We start from the raw sequence: 22,166 nt of genomic DNA, 5'->3' as shown, positions 1-22,166 counted from the left end.
CTCCGGAAGCGCCGGCGAGGCCCGCCCCCCGCGCCTGCGCAGCCCCCGGCCGGCGCCGTCGGCCCCGGAAGGCCCGCCCCCGGAAGGCCCGCCCCCGGCCGCGGCTTCCTCCGGCCGCGGCTTCCTCCGGCGGCGCGCGATGCTCCCGGGGCGGCGGCGGCGGCCGCGGCGGCGCGGCCTGGGGCTCCCGGGCGCCGCGCTGCTGCTGGCCTGGCTGGCGGCCCTGGCCCTGGCGGAGCCCGCGGCCCGCGCCCCGGCGCTGAGCGCCTTCTTCGGCACCAAGAGCCGCTACGAGGACGTGGCGCGGCCCGGGCCGGCGGCGCCCGCGGCGCCCGGGGGCTGCGCGCCGCTGCAGCTCGTGGCCCTGGTGCGCCACGGCACGCGCTACCCCACGGCCAAGCAGGTGCGGCGCCTGCGCGCGCTGCGCGGCCTGCTGCAGCGAGCCGGGCCCGGGCCGGCCGCCGCGCTGGCCCGCTGGCCGCTGGCCTACGAGGACTGGGTGGACGGGCAGCTGGTGGACAAGGGCCGCCGCGACATGCGCCGCCTGGCCGCCCGCCTGGCGCGGCGCTTCCCGGCGCTGCTGGGCCCCGGCGGCCCGGGCCGCGCGCGCCTCGTGTCCAGCTCCAAGCCGCGCTGCCTGGACAGCGCGGCCGCCTTCGCGCGGGGCCTCTGGGCGCAGCGCCACCCGGGCCGGCCGGAGCCCGCGGCCGCAGGTAGGGGCGCCGCCCGGGCCCCGAGGGGAGGGCGAGGCCGCGCGGAGGGGAAGACCCTCGGACTCGCCAAGTGGCCGGCGGCGAAGATGACCGAGTTCCCCCAGACGGCTCTGCCGCCGTCAGAATCCTCAGTCCCAGGCCTCGGATGAATACGTGTTTGGCCGTCACCGTCTCTGAGCCAAATTGTTACGGGAATGACACTTCCGCAGGGATTCCTTTCAGGGTCGGTACCTGCTACAAATCTCGTCTCGTTTGCTCTTTCAGATATGGAGTTCGGGCCGCCGAAGATAAATGACAAACTTATGAGGTTCTTCGATCATTGTGAAAAGTTCCTCGTTGAAGTGGAAAAGAACGATTCCGCACTTTATCATGTAGAAGCCTTCAAAAATGGGCCAGAAATGCAAAAAACGATTAAAAAAGTTGCAGATATTTTGCAGGTGCCAGCGAGTGACTTAAATGCAGGTGAGGTACCTCTTTATATTTATTTGTATTTTAAATAGCAAATAATGTTACCTGCCCGTATTGAGCAATGAGCAAGGAAACCTGAAGGACTAATCCTATTTTTAAGATTTGTTCGTTCGTTTATTTTAGAAGAGTGGATGTTACTGTTTCCAGGGCCGGAAGTTAGGAGCTTTTCACCATAGGGTCTGTTCTTACCCTGAGCAGCTTCCCCCACCTAACCCCCTCACTGTAATTATTAAACTGCCAAACTTAGTGCTGGCTCCATCCGTGTGACCCCCGCTAGCTGAGAGATTCTTTAGCCTCAGTTTTCTTGGTCCTGCTACAGAACCTGAGAGTAAGACGTTGGGTTCCCTGAGGAATTAGTGATGTATTTTGTACTTAGAATCTTAGATCTTCATTTTTGTAGACATTTATATTTTTGGAAGCAAATAACCTTGGGGATGAGCATTTCCCCAATTAGTCAACTAATCTTTATTGAACCCTTATTTATGCAGTGCATGCTGTTGGGTACTGTGGGAGGCACAAAGGGGGATAAAACAGTTCTTTCCCTTGAGGAAGGAGGGTACATTCTATTAGGGAGTCATGGATACATTTAAATTCAGATTCAGTTGTTACAAATAGTTAAGTGGGATATGAACTAAATAAGTCAAAGGGAAGGTAGAATGGGCAGGCCCATGAGAGGAAGAGACAGGAAAGGGTGGGCCGGTGGAGGGGGATGGGTAGTGAGCCAGGGACAGTACAGATAGCATAGCAGTAGGAGAAAAGATCAGCCTTCTATGAGAGCCACACCAAGCAAGGTGGTCTTTGTTTCAAAAGCAGTAAATATCAGGCCATCAGTTTTGCAGTGATGGGTTGGGTGGATTGATGTGAGAAGAGACCAGAGGTTAGGAGGTTTTTGAAATAGTCCAAATGAGAGATGCTGATATCTGAAGTATGATGTTTATGGGTTCCCAAAGCTGGAGGTGCAAAGAGTGAGGGTCTAAATGAGCAGTTTGGGAAATAGGACTTGGTAATTGTTTGGGCAGGTGGATGAGAGCAGAGGAGAGAAGTTATGAACAGGTATGACTAAATGGTTGGGCCCACATTGATGGAGAGGAAATTAAGAGACACTACATGAAGGGGTTTGTGCTAAGTACAAAGACAAGGTCCAGATAAAATGCTATGAGAAGAATGAGTAGAGAGAGATGACTTTCAGCCAGGGGAATGTGGAAAGACTACCTGGAGGTGGTGGCATCTGAGCCAGGCTATGGTAGAAAGGAAAGATTGCACTAGTGTGAGATAGGAAGGGTGGTCCATGACAGGCAGGGAAGATGACTCAAGCACTTGAAGGGGGGATAGCATGAAGGAAGGCTAGACAGGTTGGCTACTGATAGAGTTGTCATAGTTTGGTCAGCAGTAAGACGTCACCATGGGTTGTGGAGTAGAAAAAGATAATCAGAAAGGTTGATTAAGACTCTGTTTTGAGCAGGAGTGCACAGTGTGGGTGGGAGAAGGGAGGAACCAGAGGCAAGAAGACAAAGGAGGTTATAAGATGAAGAAAGCCAGCAGTGAGTAGGATCTGTGCAGGGTGGAAGCATAGAAGATGGGTGGGAGAGATTTGGGAAGTAGAAGTGATAGGACTTGGGAACTGATTTAGTTATGAGGGCTGAGGGAAGAGTCAGAAATGATTCCTGGATCTTAAGCTTAAGTGACTAGGGATTCCAACTGTCATTCACTGAACTGGGGGGCGGGGCGGAGCAGGTGTAGATAAGGAGTCCAGAAGGATCTACTCTTGGACCAGTTCGTTTGAAATGCCAGTGGGACCTATCCAGGGAACTCTCTGACTAACTGTAGCAGGAGGTCGTTGGCTTAAAAGTAAATCAGTATGTAGGTGGCAGTTCAGTCCACAGGAGTTCTCCAGGAGTAAGCAAGGGGGAGCTGGGCTAGGTACAAAGTCTTGAAGAGGGTGGAGCAGTTTCAGCAGAAGACAGAGTGAGGGTCAGAAAAAGAGGGAGAACTCTAGGAAGGAAGAAAATGGAGAAGATTAAGGAAAGGACAGCAGTCAGTCCACTCAAGTGCCTCAGAATCCTAAGACAGAAGGGCGAGAGCCAACTGAAAGCTCATTGGACTTTGACTTGCTATAGACTACCTGTTCAGAAGGTGGGTTGGAGGGATGCGCTTTGAGGAGAAAGAGAAGAGAGACAAGTTTAAGCTGTTTGTTGAAGTTTGCCTCTTTGGCCTTTCTGTCATCTCTGGAGTCCTGAAGGAGTAACATGAACAAACTGGTTTTCTCTCTGAAGTACAAATGAATTCCCAGCTACAGTTACTTGGCAGTCATTGTGTCATTTTTATCAATTCAGACCTTCTAATTTGGAATTTGTTACAAGGATAGAATTTTAGGTATGCAAGGCAAATATTTAAGAGGAGGAGTCTTTTAGGCCCTTAAGAAAATAAAATATTTGGAAATAAGTGATGAGGCATTGACTTGTACAGCAGGGATATGACTCTAACTCTGGAAAGCCCAGCAAACCCTTCTGTTAGCTGCTGCCCTCTCTTGTCCTTCCTCACCACTGTGCCCCCAGTTCTGGTTTTGAGAACTCCCTCTCGTTCCTTTTGGGGTTTTTTGAGGTTTTTTCAAGGCAAATGGGCTTAAGTGGCTTGCCCAGGGAAGTGTCTGAGGCCGGATTTGAACTCAGGTATTCCTGACTCCAGGATCGGTGCTCTATCCACTGCACCACCTAGCTGCCCCTCTCCCTCTTGTTCCTAATCCTCTTGCTCCTTCCCTTCCATTAAAATTTAAACTCTTTTAAGAACTTGGAACCTCCTCAATCATATTGAAATCGCTTCTGATCCTGCTGGTCTGGAAAAGGCTATCTGGGTGAGCCGCTGTTATTTATTACTTTACTGTCCCTCCTGTGCAGCGTCACCCATCTGGGGTGTTTCAGAGACTGGATGGGAACCTCGTGTTTCTGGCTTCTCAGCAGCTCTCTGTCTACTACACTGTACTGCCTTTGGGACCCTGGATGGCTCAGGCTCCTCTCTGAGGATATAAGTGAGAGAATGGGTGCCACCCAACACTGAACAAAATGCCAAACCAGAACCAGACCTGTGGTCTCCTTGGAGAGGGGAATCCTGGCAATGATTGATTAGAGCTCTTCCATTAAAGTCATGCTCCAGGACCTCCATCGTTGTGGCATAACAGCCAGTGCCAGGAGGGCATGAACCATCCCTGCAGCCCCAGAACACTCTGTAGACACCCTCACCCAACTGGGAAATCAGGAGAGGAGTTCTTTTTGCCACAGCAACTTGTGAAGTTGTTAGCTGAGGTTCTTTGGTTCTAGAAACAGAAGGGCAAGATCCCTTAATGCTCTGTTACAAGGGTTGTTGGTAGAACTCAGGGTTTACTAGTAGCACTCCTGCCACTCCGGCTCATGGTAGAATTGAGAAATATTTAATGAAATGATTAATACTGCAGCTGAGGGGCGGCTAGGTGGCTCAGTGGATAAAGCATTGGCCCTGGAGTCAGGAGTACCTGGGGTCAAATCCGGTCTCAGACACTTAATCATTACCTAGCTGTGTGGCCTTGGGCAAGACACTTAACCCCGTTTGCCTTGCAAAAACCTAAAAAAAAAACACCCCAATACTGCAGCTGAACACAGATGAGGTTAATGTGTGATTTCCCAAGAATTATGGACCCACAGATGGGATCCTTCTGTATAGGTTAGTTAGTGGTCCTGTTCTATTTGAGCTTGGCACCATCAGTGTACATGATGTATTTAGCTTTGTCTTTCCTCCAGGATGAGGCATTATGGGTCCTCAGAACAGAGAGGCACCATCTTTTTCCTCACTACAACCCTCTGAAAAAGTTTTTCAAAGTGTAGGTGTTGTTTACAGCAAATGTATTGAAAGTATAATATCTTTATTGAATAAATTGATTGCTAAGACTTCCTATACAGAATTTTTCCTTTAAAAGTCATGGCAGAGAGCAGCATTAATTTTAACTGTAGCCCTGTAAATGGAGAGATCATTATTATGCATGTGTACATATATATGTATATGTATATACATGTGTGTATATGCGTGCATGTGCACATATATGTAATATGATATCTCTATGTTATCAATATGCTTGGCAGGGTGGCTTTTGCAAAGCAATGAGGTTAAGTGACTTGCCCAAAGTCATGTAGCTAGGTAATGATTAAGTTATCTGAGGCCAGACTTGAATTCAGGTCCCCCTGACTCCAGGGCCGGTGCTCTATACACTGTGCCACCTAGCTGCTCTCACTATATTCTTTAAATGCAATTCTCTCTGTATACATAAATAACCCAGTGTAAATATAAAAATGGACTTTTTTTTTCAATTGCCAAGATTGTTTTCAACTATTCATCTTTTTTGTGAACTTGAGTTCCACAGTTTTGTACCACTCTCCCTTCCCTCCTGCATCCCTATGACAGCTAGTCATCTAAAATACAGGTACAATCATGTTTAACATAATTTTCACATTAGTCATGTTGTGAAAGAAGAATCAGAACTCAAGGGACAAAAGCCATGAGAAAAAGAAAAAACCCATAAAACAAAGTTTTAAAAAGGTAGTCTGGGGTATCTAGGTGGCGGAGTGGACAGTGGATAGAGCACTGGCCCTGGAGTCAGGAGTACCTGAGTTCAAATCTGGCCTTAGACACTTAATAATGACCTAGCTGTGTGGCCTTGGGCAAGTTACTTAACCCCATTGCCTTGAAAAATCTAAAAAAAAAAAAAAAAAAAGATAGTTTGCTTTGCTCTGCATTCAGACTCCATAGTTTTTACTGTGGATTGTGGATGGCAGTTTCCACCACAAGTCATTAAGAATTGTCCTTGATGATCACTGAACTGCTGAGAGATGAGTCCATAGCTGATCATCAACAGCATTATGTGATGTAGAGAGTGTTCTCCTAGGAGGTCTGCTCCCTTCATGCAGTCAGTTCATACAAATGAGAAAGGAACATGTTTAACATCTTCGTTGGTGATAGAATTTTAGAACTAGAAGCATCCGGAGAAATGATAGAGGGGATTGGTTCCATTCTTTGGTTTAGTCCTTAAGTGAAGAGGATTTGATAAATATGAATGAAATGAAGCGAGAATTAGGACACTTTAGGTCTTCCATTTAAATGAGTTTGCCCAGAGAATTGGTTCCAGATACAGTGGTGTTCTGCCATAATTCTTGATAACATAGATTTGAATAATTTACAGAATAAAATCACATACAATATAAACCTCATATAGCACAGTCTATTAACTTGAGTGTTCCTCTTTTTGTCTCCTAAACTATAATATTCCATGTTTATTATACTAAATAAGTTGTCAGTAGATCCATAATTTAGAGACTAACCAAAAATAAGCCAGAATAGGGGTACAAATCTTCAATATTATAACTTCCTTAGTAATAATAGTCAGTATTGACTGTTTTTATTTTCACTCCTGGTGACTGTTTCACCATTTTTTAAAATTACTCCTGCTCTTCACCTTGGTAATTGTCTTGGATTTCTTCTCCTTTTGTCTTTCCTCCTATATTTGAGGACTGGCAGATCCATCTTTGAAATATCAATTTTTACAGATACCATCTTGATTCAAGTTTCACCTAAACTTGGCCCATTGTAGCCTCTCAATTGTTCTCCCTACTTTCTCTCTCTCTCTCTCTCTCTCTCTCTCTCTCTCTCTCTCTCTCTCTCTCTCTCCATATATATATACACACACTCACACACATACATGTGTGTAATTAAAATCTTTAAAAAAGCAAACTTAAATATTAATCATATTAAGCTGTGATTTGTTTTTACCCCTGAATTTCAGCCTTAATTTATCTTTTTTAGTTTTGTTTTTTTTATTGACTCCTGGTAGAAAAAAACTTACTTTGGTGGAACTTATAGAATCTTAGAATTTCAGAACTGGAAGGAACCTTAGCAATTAAGTCCAATCTTTTTTATTTTACAAAGTCTCATTGACATCACAATTTTTTTAAATAGCAGAAAATCATAACTCAACATTTTTACTCTCTTTCACCAGATTTAATCCAAGTTGCTTTTTTTTCCTGCTCATTTGACCTGGCTATTAGAGACATTCACTCCCCCTGGTGTGAAATCTTTGACACAGAGGATGCAAAGGTGAGTGTTCCGTTTTGCAGCCTCTAATGAGGCACAACTTCTAAAGTGGAGATATTGTAGGAAAGCCTGGCTTAGGCAAACTAGGAATCTAATGTTCTGCTAAAGTGACCTGTTTGTGTCTACATCTTTTCCATGAAATTTGAATGGGTCTCCTAAATAGGATTTAGAATGAACAGTAACAGGTGACTTACTCTTGACAAATGGATAAATTAATGATTAAATAAAACTTGAGTTCATTTTTTTAATTAGCATCTTTTTTTTTTCTTCTGTCTTCCATTGGGAAAAAACCAAATCAAACCCTTGTAACAAATGTGATAATCAGGCAAAGCATATCTCATTTGCCAAGTCCTCAAAATATGTCACATTCCTCACCTCTGTGTCCCAAGTTGTGCCACAGCCTTAATCATCTGGCTTCTAGAATTTTGATCATTGTGTTGATCAGCATTTTTAAGTCTTTTCAAGTTTTTTTATTTTTTTTTTTGTTCTTTTGATCTTTACAGTGTTGATATCATGTAAATTTTCTGCACCAGTTCATACAAGTCTTCCCAATTGCTCTGAAATTTCCCCTTTTCATCTCATTTTACAGCACAAGAGGATTCCATTACATTCATATAGCACATTCCTCAATTGATGGGGACATCTCTTCCCCACCACAAAAAGAGCTACTATAATTATTTTTGTATGGATCTTTTCCCTTCATTTCTGAGCCTCAAAGCCTAGTTTGCCATTGGAACTATGTGTTGGAAAAAGGATGTTGGGTTTCTCAAGACCCGTCTAACCCATGGCATAACTTTACTAGTTCACCACTAGGTGGCAAATTAGTTCTGGCCCCAGCAGTTGATGAAGCCTAATTTGTTAGGAACTTGGGAGAAGTTTGATTTCTGTAAGTAGCTGGGACTCGAAATGTTAAAAGGAAATATAGTTGGATTGCATTGAGGCTGTCGAAGTAAGAGGCAGTGTGGGATAGTGAACAGAGAGCTGGCTGGGAATCTGGGGGACCCGACATAAGGAGCTGAAAAATAATAAGGTAACTACTTTACATTGAGATCTTAGCCACAGATATAATGAGTAATAATGGCAAGTCACACCCACCTCAGACAAGAAGAGAAGTCACTGGCACAGAGGGGAGATGACCAGAGCCAAACCAGAAGCAGCTGCCAGGAAGACAGACTCACTTTCTAAAGATTGCTTCTCTTCTTCAGTATATATATGGTTTTCTAATTGCAAAAGAAATAGGTATTTCTGGCATTCCCTACTTTCCATGCTAGTAATGTCTAGAAGTATTCTTTGTTGTGCTAGTTCTCTTTCTGGCTGACTTTGCAAATAGTTGTTACTTCTCTCTATATACAAGGCTATACCAGAGATGATTGTAGAGCCTTGAAGTATCTTCCTGAGGGGCAGCTAACCTAATTTACTGGGGGGTTTCTGGATGGGATAAGCTATACCCTGGATTTTGCTACATTTTGGACGTCAAATTGGATGGGCAGGGCTTACTAGTATTTGTTTCCAGTATTGTTTCAATTCCAAGTCCAGTTTGATTCCAGAACTGTGATTCGTGTGCTATATCATTATTCGTCTTGAAGAGTAGCATTGGTAGGTTAAGCAGATTGGGGCTAGCCTCTCCAGGAGGGCCTTTAGAACAGCCTGGTCCCTACCTTGGTGAGATAGCTTGGCCACGACAAGTGGATCTACTGCTCAGGAGCCTGCCAAGGGCTCCTCTGTTAGTGGAACCAGGAAAACGGGAATTTTAAAAACTGTACTCTTGCAGGTGCTAGAATACCTGAATGACCTGAAGCAGTATTGGAAAAGAGGGTACGGCTACGCAATCAATAGTCGGTCCAGCTGCAGCCTCTTTCAGGATATATTTCATCATATGGACGAAGCTATTGAGCAGAGGCAAAGGTAAGTCAGTCTGAACAACAAGGAATGCCTTGGTCATCATCAGTCTTGCTCTAGCCTTATAATGTTTTGTTTAATGTTGGTGTTTTTTTGAGGTGCCCATTACAACAAGCCTTAATTATGTTATTTTAACCATCTTATTTTGCATTTAGTTACATTTGAACTTTCTTAGATACCTTTAACTAGGCATCACTTGAACTTTGAACTGATCCTCTGGGATCAGTCAGTATAAATGAAATGTGTGCTCTGGGTTACTAGGTGGTAACATCCCAACAGCAGTGGGGAGCAAGTTCAGACTACAAAGCCAGACAGAGATGAAGAGAGGGAAGGGATAGAGAGACCGACCAAAGGAAAGAGACAGATGGAGATCTGGGAGACCCTTTAAATCACTCCTCAGACTGGAGATTTTACAAAGGAGCTTGGTCACTCCTCCAGAATATGGCTCACCAGGCTTTGGAGGAGGAGGGCTTCTGCTCCTCTGTCCCCTTCTGAGGAGAAAAATGGCTGGGAAAGGCTTTGCTTCCCATTTTTCCTTCCTGTCTTGTCTCCAGCTGGGTCTCGTGCTGGTGGACAGGGTCCTTCCCATCTCTGACTCCAAACTGAACTTTTTTTTTTAGGTTTTTGCAAGGCAAATGGGGTTAAGTGACTTGCCCAAGGCCACACAGCTAGGTAATTATTAAGTGTCTGAGACCGGACTTGAACCCAGGTACTCCTGACTCCAGGGCCGGTGCTTTATCCACTGTGCCACCTAGCCACCCCCAAACTGAACTTTTTGCGGCCCACTCTCCAGGCCCCACTCCTGCTTCAGTGTTCTTTGTGTTTTGATGACTAATTAAATCCAGAGTCTGTGTGTAATCAGGGTTTGGCACAAAAGCTCTAACTGTTGGTGACCTAGAAATGAAGCTCTGTACCTTTGAGCAGTAAGGAAACACTGCTTCATCGAATTACTCAAACAAGGAACCAGTCAGCTTTTTCTGCTTTGCTTTGTATGGGGGGGCGGTGAGCCCTTGATGTTTTTGACTGGTTTGTTGAAATAAAGATAAGAACCAACTTCTGTTGGGAAGTTAGGGACATGAAATTCTAATAGTACCTTTTGTAAACTTAGTTTTTTTACATGGATAATGATTTGAAAAATCTAAGCATGATGTGTTTCATACTTGATATTTAAAATGTATAAAATATCTACATATGTGAGAAATTAAAAGAAACAACTTTTTAGCTCAACAAAAATGCTCCTTGGAAAAATAATTTTAAATGATTAGAAAGACCCTAACATAATAGTTAGCCTCTAGCTCAGTTTTATTATTTATAAAATGTACATCCCTTCCAGGTCCAAGGTAATTGTTTCATGCTATAGGTGTGGGATTGAACTTTACTAATTGACTATCTGATTTCACTGGTCTTGGGAGCTCCTCCATCTGCAGGTCTGGGCCTACTCTAGTTTACCATTTAGAGTTTTAGAGATGTTGCCTGGGGGCGCTGGAAACTTCTGGCACCTTCCCTGAGTTTTGCTGACAGTCAGCTTTCAAAGACCATTTAGGAGTATTAGGAAAGTGAGATTTTTATCTGAAATGGGAAGGAAGCCAGGGAAAATGTATAATCCTGGGGTTGGCCTCAAAGATCGTCTCCTCCGAGCCCCTTCCTTTCACAGTCCTCAAGAGACCAGGTTTACCTCAGGTAAGCAAGTGGGCCCAGAGAGCCATCCTCTCTGGCTCCAGGCCTAGTTCTTGTTTGCATTCTGGTGATGTGACAGCTGAATTTTTTGTTTGCTTAGAGTTATAGCAATCACATCTGATTGTGTTGGATTTATAAAGATTTTAAGCCCTGAAGTGGCAGGGAAATGGGATTAAAAGTGAGGGAATGGGGAAGATATGATGAACAGAAAAGTTCAAAATGGCTGTTTTTTTCAATGACAAAATTTAATATTTAAAAGGATAGGAAGTAACTGGAAGCCAGAGTCCCTGAGAATGGGGGGGGCGGGGGCAGGGCTTGGTGCTTTGAAGGGGTAGAATAGAATGGAGCTGTCCATAAAAATGGGGACATGGAGAGGGGAAGTTGCTGCTGGGAGTTGTCCAAAGTGGGTTTTGACACCACTTGGATTCTTTTTGGAGAGGACAGGGAGTAAAGTGATGGGAAAGTTGCCTTCTTACCTGTTGGTTTGCACATGAGCAACTTAGAGGCAGAACTCACCTGGTGTGGTGAGACCTGGCAGGTTAGAAGCTCCTGGTCCTAATAGCTCCAGGAGCCTGGTTGCTGGAAAACCTTCCCTTGATGGGTCCTCTCTCAACTGCTGTGTAAATGCAGGTCCCCCTAGCTTGGTCTTCCATCCTTGGGAGGGGGGGTCACCTGGCCTTCCTCTCCTGGGAGCTTCTGCTTCAGGGACTTGATTGGCCTGTCCTCTGATAGATCCAGGCTGGGTTGCTAGCTGATCTCAGCTTCACCATAGCCATTGTCCAGCCTGGGTATCATTATCCTGAAATTCGTAAATATGATAGTTAAAGGAGGGGGGCTATTTGACCTACAGACTGAGTGTCCCATTGGATCACCCAAGCTGGTCTTTAGCCTGGATGATTGCAGAGCCCAATATGGTTGTTATGTGTGTTTGGGATGTTGTAGTAGCCCTAGGCTACTGGAATGCTCCAGGAGCTTTGGTCTTGTTAGGAGTGAAATAAAGGATTTTAAGTTCAAGGAAGATCAGCTCTTTCCCCCCATGGTACATGTCCCTTGTTCTCTTCAGGCTGGGGGCTCTCTTAACTCTTAGTCCGGGCAGCCTGGGCTCCTGGGCAGCTTTCCCTCATCACCACCTGTCTGCCTGTGTCCATTCTGAACTGGAACTGTTCCCACTGGTAAGGCGCTTTACAAATTGGGAGGAGGATGGGGGGAAATAAAGCTTCCTAGGCGCTCTTGCCTCACCATCCATGCAGATTGATGCTGTTCTTATTCTGGAACTTTTGGTTGAAGCATAATTGGAATCTCTTCCATTTCCCACTTGGGACATCTGTTGGCCCCTACACAGGCCACCCAGAGTGGGACCCCCAACACACCCAATGACCTTCAGGATGTAGCCCAAGGGCCATCTCTCCTGATCCTCCCATTCACTCAGGCCACCTCCTGGAAATTGCCTCATTTTCTTTCTATTCCCCCAGCTGAAGCTCATTTTAGCTGGGTTCCACTTGTTCCTTCAGTTGAATAGTAACTCTTTGAGAGCATGGCCTTCTTTAGCTTTATCTTGATTGTGCAGGTGCTGCATGAAAGTACTCCAGGTCCTGGACCTCCCCTTGTTAGCTTCGACACTTGGTGCTAGGTGAGTTTCCAACTTGAATCATGAGATGTAGAGACCCCATAGGCCAGTGTTCTCATGAGCAGATGTTAAAGCTAAAACCAGAGAGATGACAGGCTTGTTTAATGTCACATGTAGTTGATTTCATAAAGAGGTGGGTGCCATTTGAACCCAGGCCCTCTGACTCCAGAGGTAATGATACTTGCACCTAACTATGAAACTCCCCTTGCTTCTCCTTGAAGACCATCAGTGAAGGAGGGTGTTTATTCCCCAGGGTCATACCTTACTTTAGGTTGGATCTGAAGGTTAGGCAGATGGTCTTTAGGTCAGCCCTCAATTTGCTTCTTGGCCTCTTTCTGCCCCTGACTCCTTGTGCTGCCCTCTGGGGCCAAGCAGACACACTCGACATCTGTCTTTCAATTGTCATAGCGTGATGGAGAGTCAAGGGCTGACCAGCTGGGAGGCCATGGAAGACATGGTACTTTTCCCAATAGGACTTTTATGCTGCTGAGCCCACGCAACGTTCCTTTGGAGTTGGATGCTGCCCTGGGAAAAGTACCCCTTGATTCTCTCAGTTCTGGATTTTGTTTAATTTTGAGTTCTGTCCATTTATTCTCCACCAGAGTTCTTAGTGGAATTCATTGTCCTTTATTTTACCTTCATTCATTCATTCATTTATTTATTTATTAGGTTTTTTTGCAAGGCAATGGGATTAAGTAGTTTGCCCAAAGCCACACAGCTAGGTAATTATTAAGTGTCTTGAGACCGGATTTGAACCCAAGTACTCTTGACTCCAGGGCCAGTTCTCTATCTTCTGCATCACCTAGCCGCCCCAAATGTAAGATCTTTTTTTTTTTTTGTAGTTTTTGCAAGGCAATGGGGTTAAGTGACTTGCCCAAGGCCACACAATAATTATTGTCTGAGGCTGAATTTGAACTCAGGTCCTCCTGACTCCAGGGCCCATGCTCTATCCACTGCGCCACTTAGCCGCCCCACTCATTGTCTTTTAAAATGAGCATATTTATAAGAAGATTTGCCTGACCTGTTCTTGGATTTATTCTTTCACCTGTAATACTTTAGCTCATATAATTTTCCCGGAATTTATGTACTCTTGAACTCTGAAGGACTATCTAAACTTTGTGGTGGGGTCTTGTCCTGGAGACTTCTGTCCTCAAAGTTGGAGGGAAGCAAGCCTCTCAGGAGGGGAAGGGAAACCAGCATCTTCAGAAGTCAGCAGAGAAGGAGTTCTTGCCTGGGTTCAAATTTTCTCTCTGACATTCCTGTGTGCTCACTGACCTTGTTGGTTGTCAGTTTTGAGTATGTGGGAGACCCCTTCCAGCTTGAGCTCTCTGTGGGAGTGCTAGATAGAGTCAGGTCCCAGGAGGTGGGGGATATCAGAGGCAGTGTGCCATAGAGGTCGACAGCCTCAGGACTGGGAAAATGGGACTCTGCCCATCCTTTCAAAATCACGGCCACCCCTTGATGTGTGCCAAGATCATCCTTCATTTTATAGAAAAACAGAAGGTTTTGAATGTGTGGCTGAGGAATGGGAATACAACAGGGATCTCTCCATGAATTAATGTTTACCTCACTCTCATTTTCAAATATATCCCCACCTTCACCACCACGTGCAAAAAGCCACAGGGTGCATAGGATCCTGCATCACTCAAGGTGCATCTGCCTTTCTTGCTTTCTCTGAATTCTTCAGTCTTTGCTTCTTCTGTTGTAGCTAAATGCATTACCCTCATTTGTTCTAGAAAAGAGAGCCAGAACTAAGGCAGTAGCTGTGTGAGGAGAGAGCAGGACTCGGGTCCAAAACAATAGGTTTGATTGCCTGTAGGGATGAGTAAAAGTGAGGAGACATTGCTACCCTGAGACAGTGAGAAGGATGGCTGTAACCCTGACAGAAATAGGAAAGTGTAGAGGGGAAAGATGATGAGTTTGGTTTCAGTTGTGTTGAATTTAGGATAAATCTGGGACATCTCATTTCAACTGTCCATCAGGGATTGGTGTTCTGAGACCAGAACTTGAGAGGACATTGGGACTGGACCTAATGAAGACCTGGGAGTCATCTGCATGGAAATGAGAGTTAAACCATTGAGAAGTGTTCAGGTTACCGAAAGAAAATCTAAAGGAAGAAGGAAAGAGCCAGGTCAAAATGCACATGATTTGGAACTGTGATGTGTATGTGAAGCCTTGTAATAGGGAAAAGGACAGAGGTAGAGAAAGAAGACTGTTTCAGGTGAATGGGAGAATGAAGGAAAAGCAGGATTATTTCTTAGTTTGCTTCCTTGTGCCAAAGACAATGATCTTTGGACTAGAAAGGCTAGAACCAAAATGACTAAGGGAGAGCTGTAGTGGAAAATAAACAAGGAAATAATAGAACATTTAACTAACATTCAGCTTTGTTGCTTGACCATGATGAATATCTCCAAAGGTACTAAAAGACTTGGCAGGTATGATTGCTGAGATCCTTTGTTAGAACTTTTTGGAAAGGCCTTGAAGGAGCGGTGCTGCCCACTGAAAATTTCTAGAAAAGGGAAGAGAATGGAGTGGACTTGAACAGTTTCTAACAAGATTTTCGAATAAATTATAAAAGGAATGGTAGTGAGCTTCTAGGAAGGAAGCAGTAGTCACAGTTACGTGTCATAAGAAACATTTCTATTTGGACATGATGACTAGACTGTAATCTTGGGTTTAATTTGGGGCATTTTAGGAAAACTATTGATAAAGCTAGAGAGCATACTAATGGAGCAACTGATGAATCCAACGATTATTTGAAGAAGCTGGGGATGTTTGACTTGAAGATTCAAAGTCTAGGAATATAGGATTTGTAACTTTAGAACTGGAAAGCACCTTTATAGAACTCTGAGGCCCAGGGTCCCACAGTAGTATTTATGTGAGGGGCAAGTCAAGTCCCTGGCTCCTAGCAGCTGCTCTCCTCCTGGGTTACTAAAGGAAAGAACTGGTTTGTGGTGGCTGGAAGTTGGGGTTTTTTTTTTCCATTTTCTCAATAGCTACTTATTTATTTGTTTATTTTTAGATTTTACAATTTTCCCCAGTCTCGCTTCCCTCCCCTCCCCCCTACAGAGGTCAGTCTGTTAGTCTTTACATTGTTTTCATGGTGTACATAGATCTCAGTTGAATGTGATGAGAGAGAAATCATATCCTTAAGGAAGAAACATAAAGTATAAAGAGACAGCAAAATTACATAATGAAATAACAGGTTTTTTAATTGAAAGTAGTAGTCTTTGGTCTTTGTTCAAACTCCACAGTTCTTTCCCAGGATGCAGATGGCATCTCTATCACAGATAGCCCCAAAATTGTGCCTGATTATTGCACTGAATGAGCAAGTCTATTAAGGTTGATCATCACCCTCATGTTGCTGTTAGCATGTTCAGTGTTCTTCTGGTTCTGCTCATGTCACTCAGCATCAGTTCAAGCAAATCCTTCCGGGCTTCTCTGCATTCCCATTCCTCCTGGTTTCTACTAAGACAGTAGTGTTCCATAATGTACATATGCCACAATTATTTCAGCCATTCCCCAACTGATGGACATTCACTTGATTTCTAATTCTTTGTGCTGTGGTGGCTGGAAGCTAAGAGAGACAGACAGTAAGGAATTGATTCCTGATGCTCAGGAGCTGTGACCATGAGTGACCTTGAGAGGTCCTGGGGGTCTTCTTTCCAAGCCTGGGCAGCCACTTATTGGGAATATTGTGGGAAGAAATCTTGTTCTCACTGGCTGAGCAGCAGCATTCCTGTCCAGGAGCCTCTGATGACTATTCTGGGGCCTGGGTTTCCTGATTGTTTTTCACATTATTTCCCCAGGTCTCAGCCCATCTCTTCTCCAGTCATCTTCCACTTTGGACACGCGGAGACCCTGCTGCCTCTGCTTTCTCTCATGGACTATTTTAAGGACAAGGAGTCCCTCACTGCTTACAATTACAAGGAGCAAATGCACCGTCAGTTTCGGAGCGGTCGCATAGTCCCCTATGCAGCCAATCTCATCTTTGTGCTTTACCACTGTGAACATGCCGAGGTGCCTGGCAGAGAGTACCAGGTGCAGCTGCTGCTGAATGAAGAGCCGCTGCCTTTTGTTCACTCCCCAGACACTGTCACCAGCTATCAGGAGCTCAAGGACCACTACAAGGACATCCTACAGAGCTGCCATGCGGACCAAGAGTGTGTCTTGCCAAATATCAACATCACATCTGATGAACTATGAGTGACTGTGTGGCTTCTAGAGGGAGGGATGCCACGTTGGCATCACAGGGTTACCGGCTCTAACCTGGTGACACAAAGCCCAAGTATTATCTGATGGATCTGGAATTTGTGTACGTGGGAAAATAATTTTGTGCCAAGGTAGCTCTAGGAAAATGTTCTTTTTAAAAAAAAACACACAAAATATGTGGCCTGGGCCACATCTGATGCTAAAAATGTTTACAGAAATGACTTCAAATTTTATTAATAATCCAGTACTGGCTTAAAAATCAGAATGATACTTGAAAATGCTGGAATAATCAAATTGTCCCTAGAACCAGATGCAGTTAAATCTAGGAACTCAGTTCCTCTGATTTTGTAGATGTTCTCCCATGCCTTTTAAGCAAGGAGAATCATCCTGGTGTCCTTTAATCAGAAAAAAAAATCAACTGGAATTATAACTTTCTATGGAAGACAACTAACTTTTCTCTAATTGAGAGCTGTTAAAATGTTAAACATTTATTTTATGTATGATTTATGAAGATATTTTGACTGACATGAAAAAGTAGAATTTAGCATTATTTTTTCTTAGAATTCCTGTGATGATGTATTATTGATGCTTTGGAAATGAAGTGCTTTGTGGTGTCTTAGTTAAGCCTTATATTATTTAATAGATGGTAGCTTTACATTAGCAATAATGGAGGAAGAGGACTTGCAATCAGTCTCCTTAATCCTTTGGTTAGCTTTTTTGTTTCTATTCTCTTATTTTGCATCTCTCAAAAAAAACATTTCTTGTCGTCATCATCATCATCATCATCATCATCATCATCAGAAATAGTTTATTTGAAATAAACTGCCCAGCTCCTTTCATTTGAACTAGAATTGAAATTATAACTTTGTTAAGTGCCAAGACAGTGTTTGTCTTTGTAATAATTATGATGATGATTATGAAAATAATGATATCAATAATGACTTCTACACTCTGTGAAGAATGATTACGTCATCTGAATTATATGTGATTTTCTGCTCTCTGTAGGCCATCTCCTTTGGGATGTACATTGAAGGGTTGGAGGAGGAAGGTAATGGGCAATGGTGAAGCAAGAGGGAATCAGACTATTAAATTGTAAGATCAGTTTTCTTAAATGGAATTAGATCTTACATATTAAAAAAATTTTTTTAAATTACATTGATGGATTCTTTTCAACTGAGAAATAGGTTGTTTGTGAACATTTGTTAACATTATTGGATTGAGTAGAGAAAACCAGAATTAATTTACACCATCAGTTAATTAAAATGTTTAGTTTTTAATGAGAGAGGAATCTCTGACATCCAAGGAAATCCCTGTGGCAGATTCGTGATGTACGTCCAGGCCCTCACAACTGATCCCAGAGTCTCTGATCCTTGGCTCCTGAACTCTGGGCAGCTGTCAGTTAAGTCGAGGAGGCCAGAGACAGAGCTGGACAATATCCTGCCCTGGAATGAGCTTCCGTTAACTCTCATGAAGTAAATGGTCCTTTGTTGCATCCTCTTAAGAGCTACATCAGGGGAGGGCACTTCGGTCTCCACACAATGAACAGAGTGCTCAGGATTTGAGGTAGAGGAGCAGCCTCGGTCATTGAGAAATCCTGTTACGTTGAAAATCGCATTATTAGAGGAATAGTTTCAGTTGCAAGGGCCAAAGGAAAAATGTTTTCTGATCATCCTCAGTTAACTAAATATTCTGTGTCCAGAGTATTTTGCTTAAAGGGAGTTTTATTGGATATTGGCTTAAGGAACAAATGAAGTTAAAGAATTAAAAGCACTTTCTGCACCTGCCCCTGTATTGACTTTTATGTCCTCGTGGTCAGCATCACCTCTTAAAATATGTCCTGGGGAGGAGTGAGTGGATTTTTGTGATCCAGGCTGGCAGGGGTGGGCACAGCTTAGAAATGGTGGATAAAATAGATCTTAAGCCATGATTTGAGATTTTTCTGAAGAATGATGATTATCCAGAATATTCACGAAAATTCGCTTCATCTGATGCACTTGTTTTGTAGTTGGGAGGAATGATTAAAAAGCCAGATGAATGCTGTACTTGCCAGTAAATTTAATCAAGTAGGAAAATGATGAAAGGTGACATGATATAATTTCGTTTTAAAATATATGGACAACTTTGTATTCCAAAGAGATTTTATTTAATGGGACTTTTTCAGAAGATTTTCTGGCTTTTCCTAAAATCCTTGGACCATGTATGAAGTTGGGGCTTTACACTGAGCCTGATAAGATAGGAATGACTTTGGAGCAGTTGACTGAACCAGTCCTTATAGAGTGAATTTAAAAATGCTTACTTTAGAAAACGGGTAAAAAAGAAATTGTAAAATTTTATACAACTCATTTGACCTTAGTGTCCAGTAGGGGACAACATAGTTAGCATGCTTGCGTTCCTTATCACTTGAGATGTTTGGGGGAGAGCAGTGAGATGGTAATGTTTATTGAAACGGGAGATTTTTGGTTGTGGTGCTATTTTTCCCTTTTGGAACTGACTGAAATTAAAGAATTTTGTGATGAAAATTAATGGTGATAAATAAGAGTGATCTTTTAAGTTGTAAGAAGGCATGCTTTTGCTTCACTCCATCAAATGATCGAGTAGGGCAGTGCAAACTCACCATTGTGCTTTTGGAAATGACATTGGTACTATCAACATCTTGTGATCAGTTATCCTCATCTCTGTCTAACGCTGGAGTCATATATAAGTGAAGTGTTTACCAAAATAGCAAAGCTTGGTTATTTTTTTCCTGCATGTTTTATACTTTGAATTTGTCGTGCAGATAACAACCCATTTGACGTTTACTTTGTGTATTTAAGTTTTAAGTTTAGCTTTCAAAATAAAATGGAAGTATGTATTTTTAAGCTATTTAGTATTTGGGAGTTTGCACAGGTCCAGATCACCTTACAGACCTGTAAGGTTTTAGAGCACTTGGTGGTATTTATTTGCAATTTGTAGTGACTGGAATTTACAGCCTTTTATAATGTGTAAGCTTGAAAATAAATGTTTCATGTTGGACCATTTGTTTTTTCCTCATTGGAATTATTTTCCCTTGTGTCTTGAGAATTCCATCCTTGAGTGTCTTCTCAATTTCTCTGGACAGACTTTCCTTCTAGAATTTTGGCCCATAGGAACTTATTTATCTTCCTCTGAACATTTTGAAATCAGAACAAAAGTGGAGAAATGGGAATTTTCGATGAATAGAGAAGATGTATAGCCTCTCTATTCAGTAAATGAGGAAATCAGTTCCTCTGTTGAAAGGAAGGGGGTGCTCATATATAATACAAATGACAGTTCTATCTAAAGTAATCTGCTTATTTAGTGTCATGCCAATCATACTACCAAAAACTTATTTTATATAACTAGAAAAAATAATTCATCTGGAAGAATAAAAAGTCAAGAATATCCAGGAAATTAAAGAAAAAAATTGTGAAGAAAGGTGGCCTAGTTGTACTAGATTTCAAACTATTATAAAAAGGTAATCATCAAAACAGTAGATTACCTTAATTCCAAAGATCAAAGCTTTTGGGACAAGAATTTGCTATATGACAAAAACTGTTGGGAAAACCGGAAAGCAGTTTGGCAGAAATTGGGCAAAGGCCCATCATCTCTCCACACACTGTCCACTAAGATATGCTCAAAATAAGTACATGATTTAGACATAAAGGGTGATACCATAAACATATTAAGGAGCAAGGAATACTGGAATAGTTTACCTGTCAATCTAGAGATAAGGGAAGAATTTAAGACCAAATTCTTTAAGAGATAACATTATTGGATATAAAGTAGCTAATTTTGATGATATTAAAAAGGTTTTGCATAAACTCAATGCAACTAAGATTAAAAGGAAAGCAAAAAATGGAAAATTTACAAAATTTCTGCTAAAGGCTTCAATTTTCAAATGTATAGAGAACAGTCACATAATATGACTACAAGTTGTTCCTTGATTGATAAATGGCCAAAGGATATGAACAGACAATTTTCAGATAAATTAAAGCTAAATGAAAAAATATTCTAAGTCACTGACTGGTTAGAGAAATGCAAATTAAAATGCCTGAGGTACCACCTTATACCCATCAGATTAACTGACATGATAGAAAAGGGACATGATGAATATTAAAGGAAATGTGGGAAAATTAAGACATTAATGCAGGATTGGTAGAGTTATGAACTGATCCCACCATTCTGGAGAGCAATTTCCACTACTAGGTCTGTATCCAAAAGAAATGTTTAAAAAATGGGGGAAGGACCTCTGCATGAGGGTGTTTATAGTGCTTTTTGTGCTGAAAAGAATTGGAAATTGAGGTGATGCCTATAAATTGAGAAATGATTGAATAAGTTAATGTGATGGTAATGTGCTCTAAGAAATGATCAGGATGGCTTCAGAAAATTTGGAAAGATTTAACATGAATGCAAATGAGCGATGCAAAATGAAGTGAACGGAACCAGAACACTGTACAGAGAACAACATTGTACAAAGATCAGTTATGAATGACTTTGCTATTCTTAGCAATACAAAGATCCAAGACAATCCCAAAGGACTCATGATGAAAAATACTATTCAGGTCCCCAGAAAAATTGTTGGAAGTATGAATGCAGACTGAAACATCCATTTTTTTCTTTTCTTTTTTTCCTTTCTGTATCTTTTTTCTGTCTCCTTTGCTTCCCCCCTTTTTCTTTCCTTTCTTCCACAAAGTAATTAATATGGAAATGTTTCATATGATTGCTCATGTATAACCTATATCAGATTGCATACCATATCAGGAAGAGGGAGGAGAGAGGAGAAGCATTTAAAAAAAATTAACATGCTGGCCCTGTTTGTGGTGGTAAAGAATTGGAAATTAAGTAAATGTCCTCCAAATGAGGAATGGCTTAACAAATTGGTATATGTATGTCATGGAACATTATTGTTCTATTAGAAACCTGGAGGGATGGGAATTCAAGGAAGCCTGGAGGGATTTGCACGGACTGATACTGAGCGAGATGAGCAGAACCAGAAGAACATTGTACACCCTAACAGCAGCCTTGATAGACTTGATCCTTCCGTCAGTGCAACAATCAGGGACAATTTTGAGCTGTCCATGATGGAGAATGCCATCTGTATCCAGAGAAAGAATTGTGGACTTTGAACAAAGACCAAAGACTACTACCTTTAATTAATAAAAAAAAAAAACTGATATCTTATTATGTAATTCTGCTATCTCTTATATTTTATTTTTCTTCCTTAAGGATATGATTTATCTCTCATCACATTCAACTTAGATCTGTGTATACAATGGAAACAATATAAAGACTAACAGACTGCCTGGGGTGGGGGTTGGGAAGCGAGATTAGAGGGAAAATTGTAAAACTAAATAAAATTTTTCTACAGTGTTAAAAAAATTAACATTCTGGATAAAAAAAGGAAGGGAAAGGGCAAGTGTTGGTAGAGGAAGTTTGAAGATAGAGCAGATTTAGGGTAGCTG

At 42.5% G+C, this 22,166-nt stretch overlaps 1 protein-coding gene across 2 annotated transcripts; it reads left to right on the top strand.

The window, feature by feature from the left end:
- The first annotated feature begins 139 nt into the window (after positions 1–139).
- On the top strand, positions 140–21,841 carry MINPP1 (multiple inositol-polyphosphate phosphatase 1). Of its 2 annotated transcripts, none has more exons than XM_074232256.1 (5): positions 140–713; positions 978–1,175; positions 7,198–7,295; positions 9,064–9,197; positions 16,305–21,841. In XM_074232256.1, the coding sequence occupies exons 1-5, from the start codon at positions 140–142 to the stop codon at positions 16,699–16,701; spliced, it is 1,401 nt and encodes a 466-aa protein (XP_074088357.1). In that variant the 3' UTR covers positions 16,702–21,841. The 2 variants fall into 2 exon arrangements, with proteins under 2 accessions (XP_074088357.1, XP_074088358.1); XM_074232257.1 differs by having other exon boundaries at positions 325–403; positions 16,305–21,839.
- Positions 21,842–22,166: the final 325 nt, after the last annotated feature.

This window comes from Macrotis lagotis, chromosome 4 (assembly GCF_037893015.1).
Source record: "Macrotis lagotis isolate mMagLag1 chromosome 4, bilby.v1.9.chrom.fasta, whole genome shotgun sequence".
Classification (NCBI taxonomy): domain Eukaryota; kingdom Metazoa; phylum Chordata; class Mammalia; order Peramelemorphia; family Peramelidae; genus Macrotis; species Macrotis lagotis.
Note: the sequence above shows the minus strand (reverse complement) of the source record. Positions and strands in the feature narration are given on the sequence as shown.

Excerpts from the sequence above, each read along its gene's own strand:
- MINPP1 (XM_074232256.1), top strand. The coding sequence starts at position 140 with ATGCTCCCGGGGCGGCGGCGGCGGCCGCGGCGGCGCGGCCTGGGGCTC. Across the intron at positions 7,296-9,063 it reads TTGACACAGAGGATGCAAAG|GTGCTAGAATACCTGAATGA; the intron begins GTGAGTGTTCCG and ends GTACTCTTGCAG. Across the intron at positions 9,198-16,304 it reads GCTATTGAGCAGAGGCAAAG|GTCTCAGCCCATCTCTTCTC; the intron begins GTAAGTCAGTCT and ends TTATTTCCCCAG.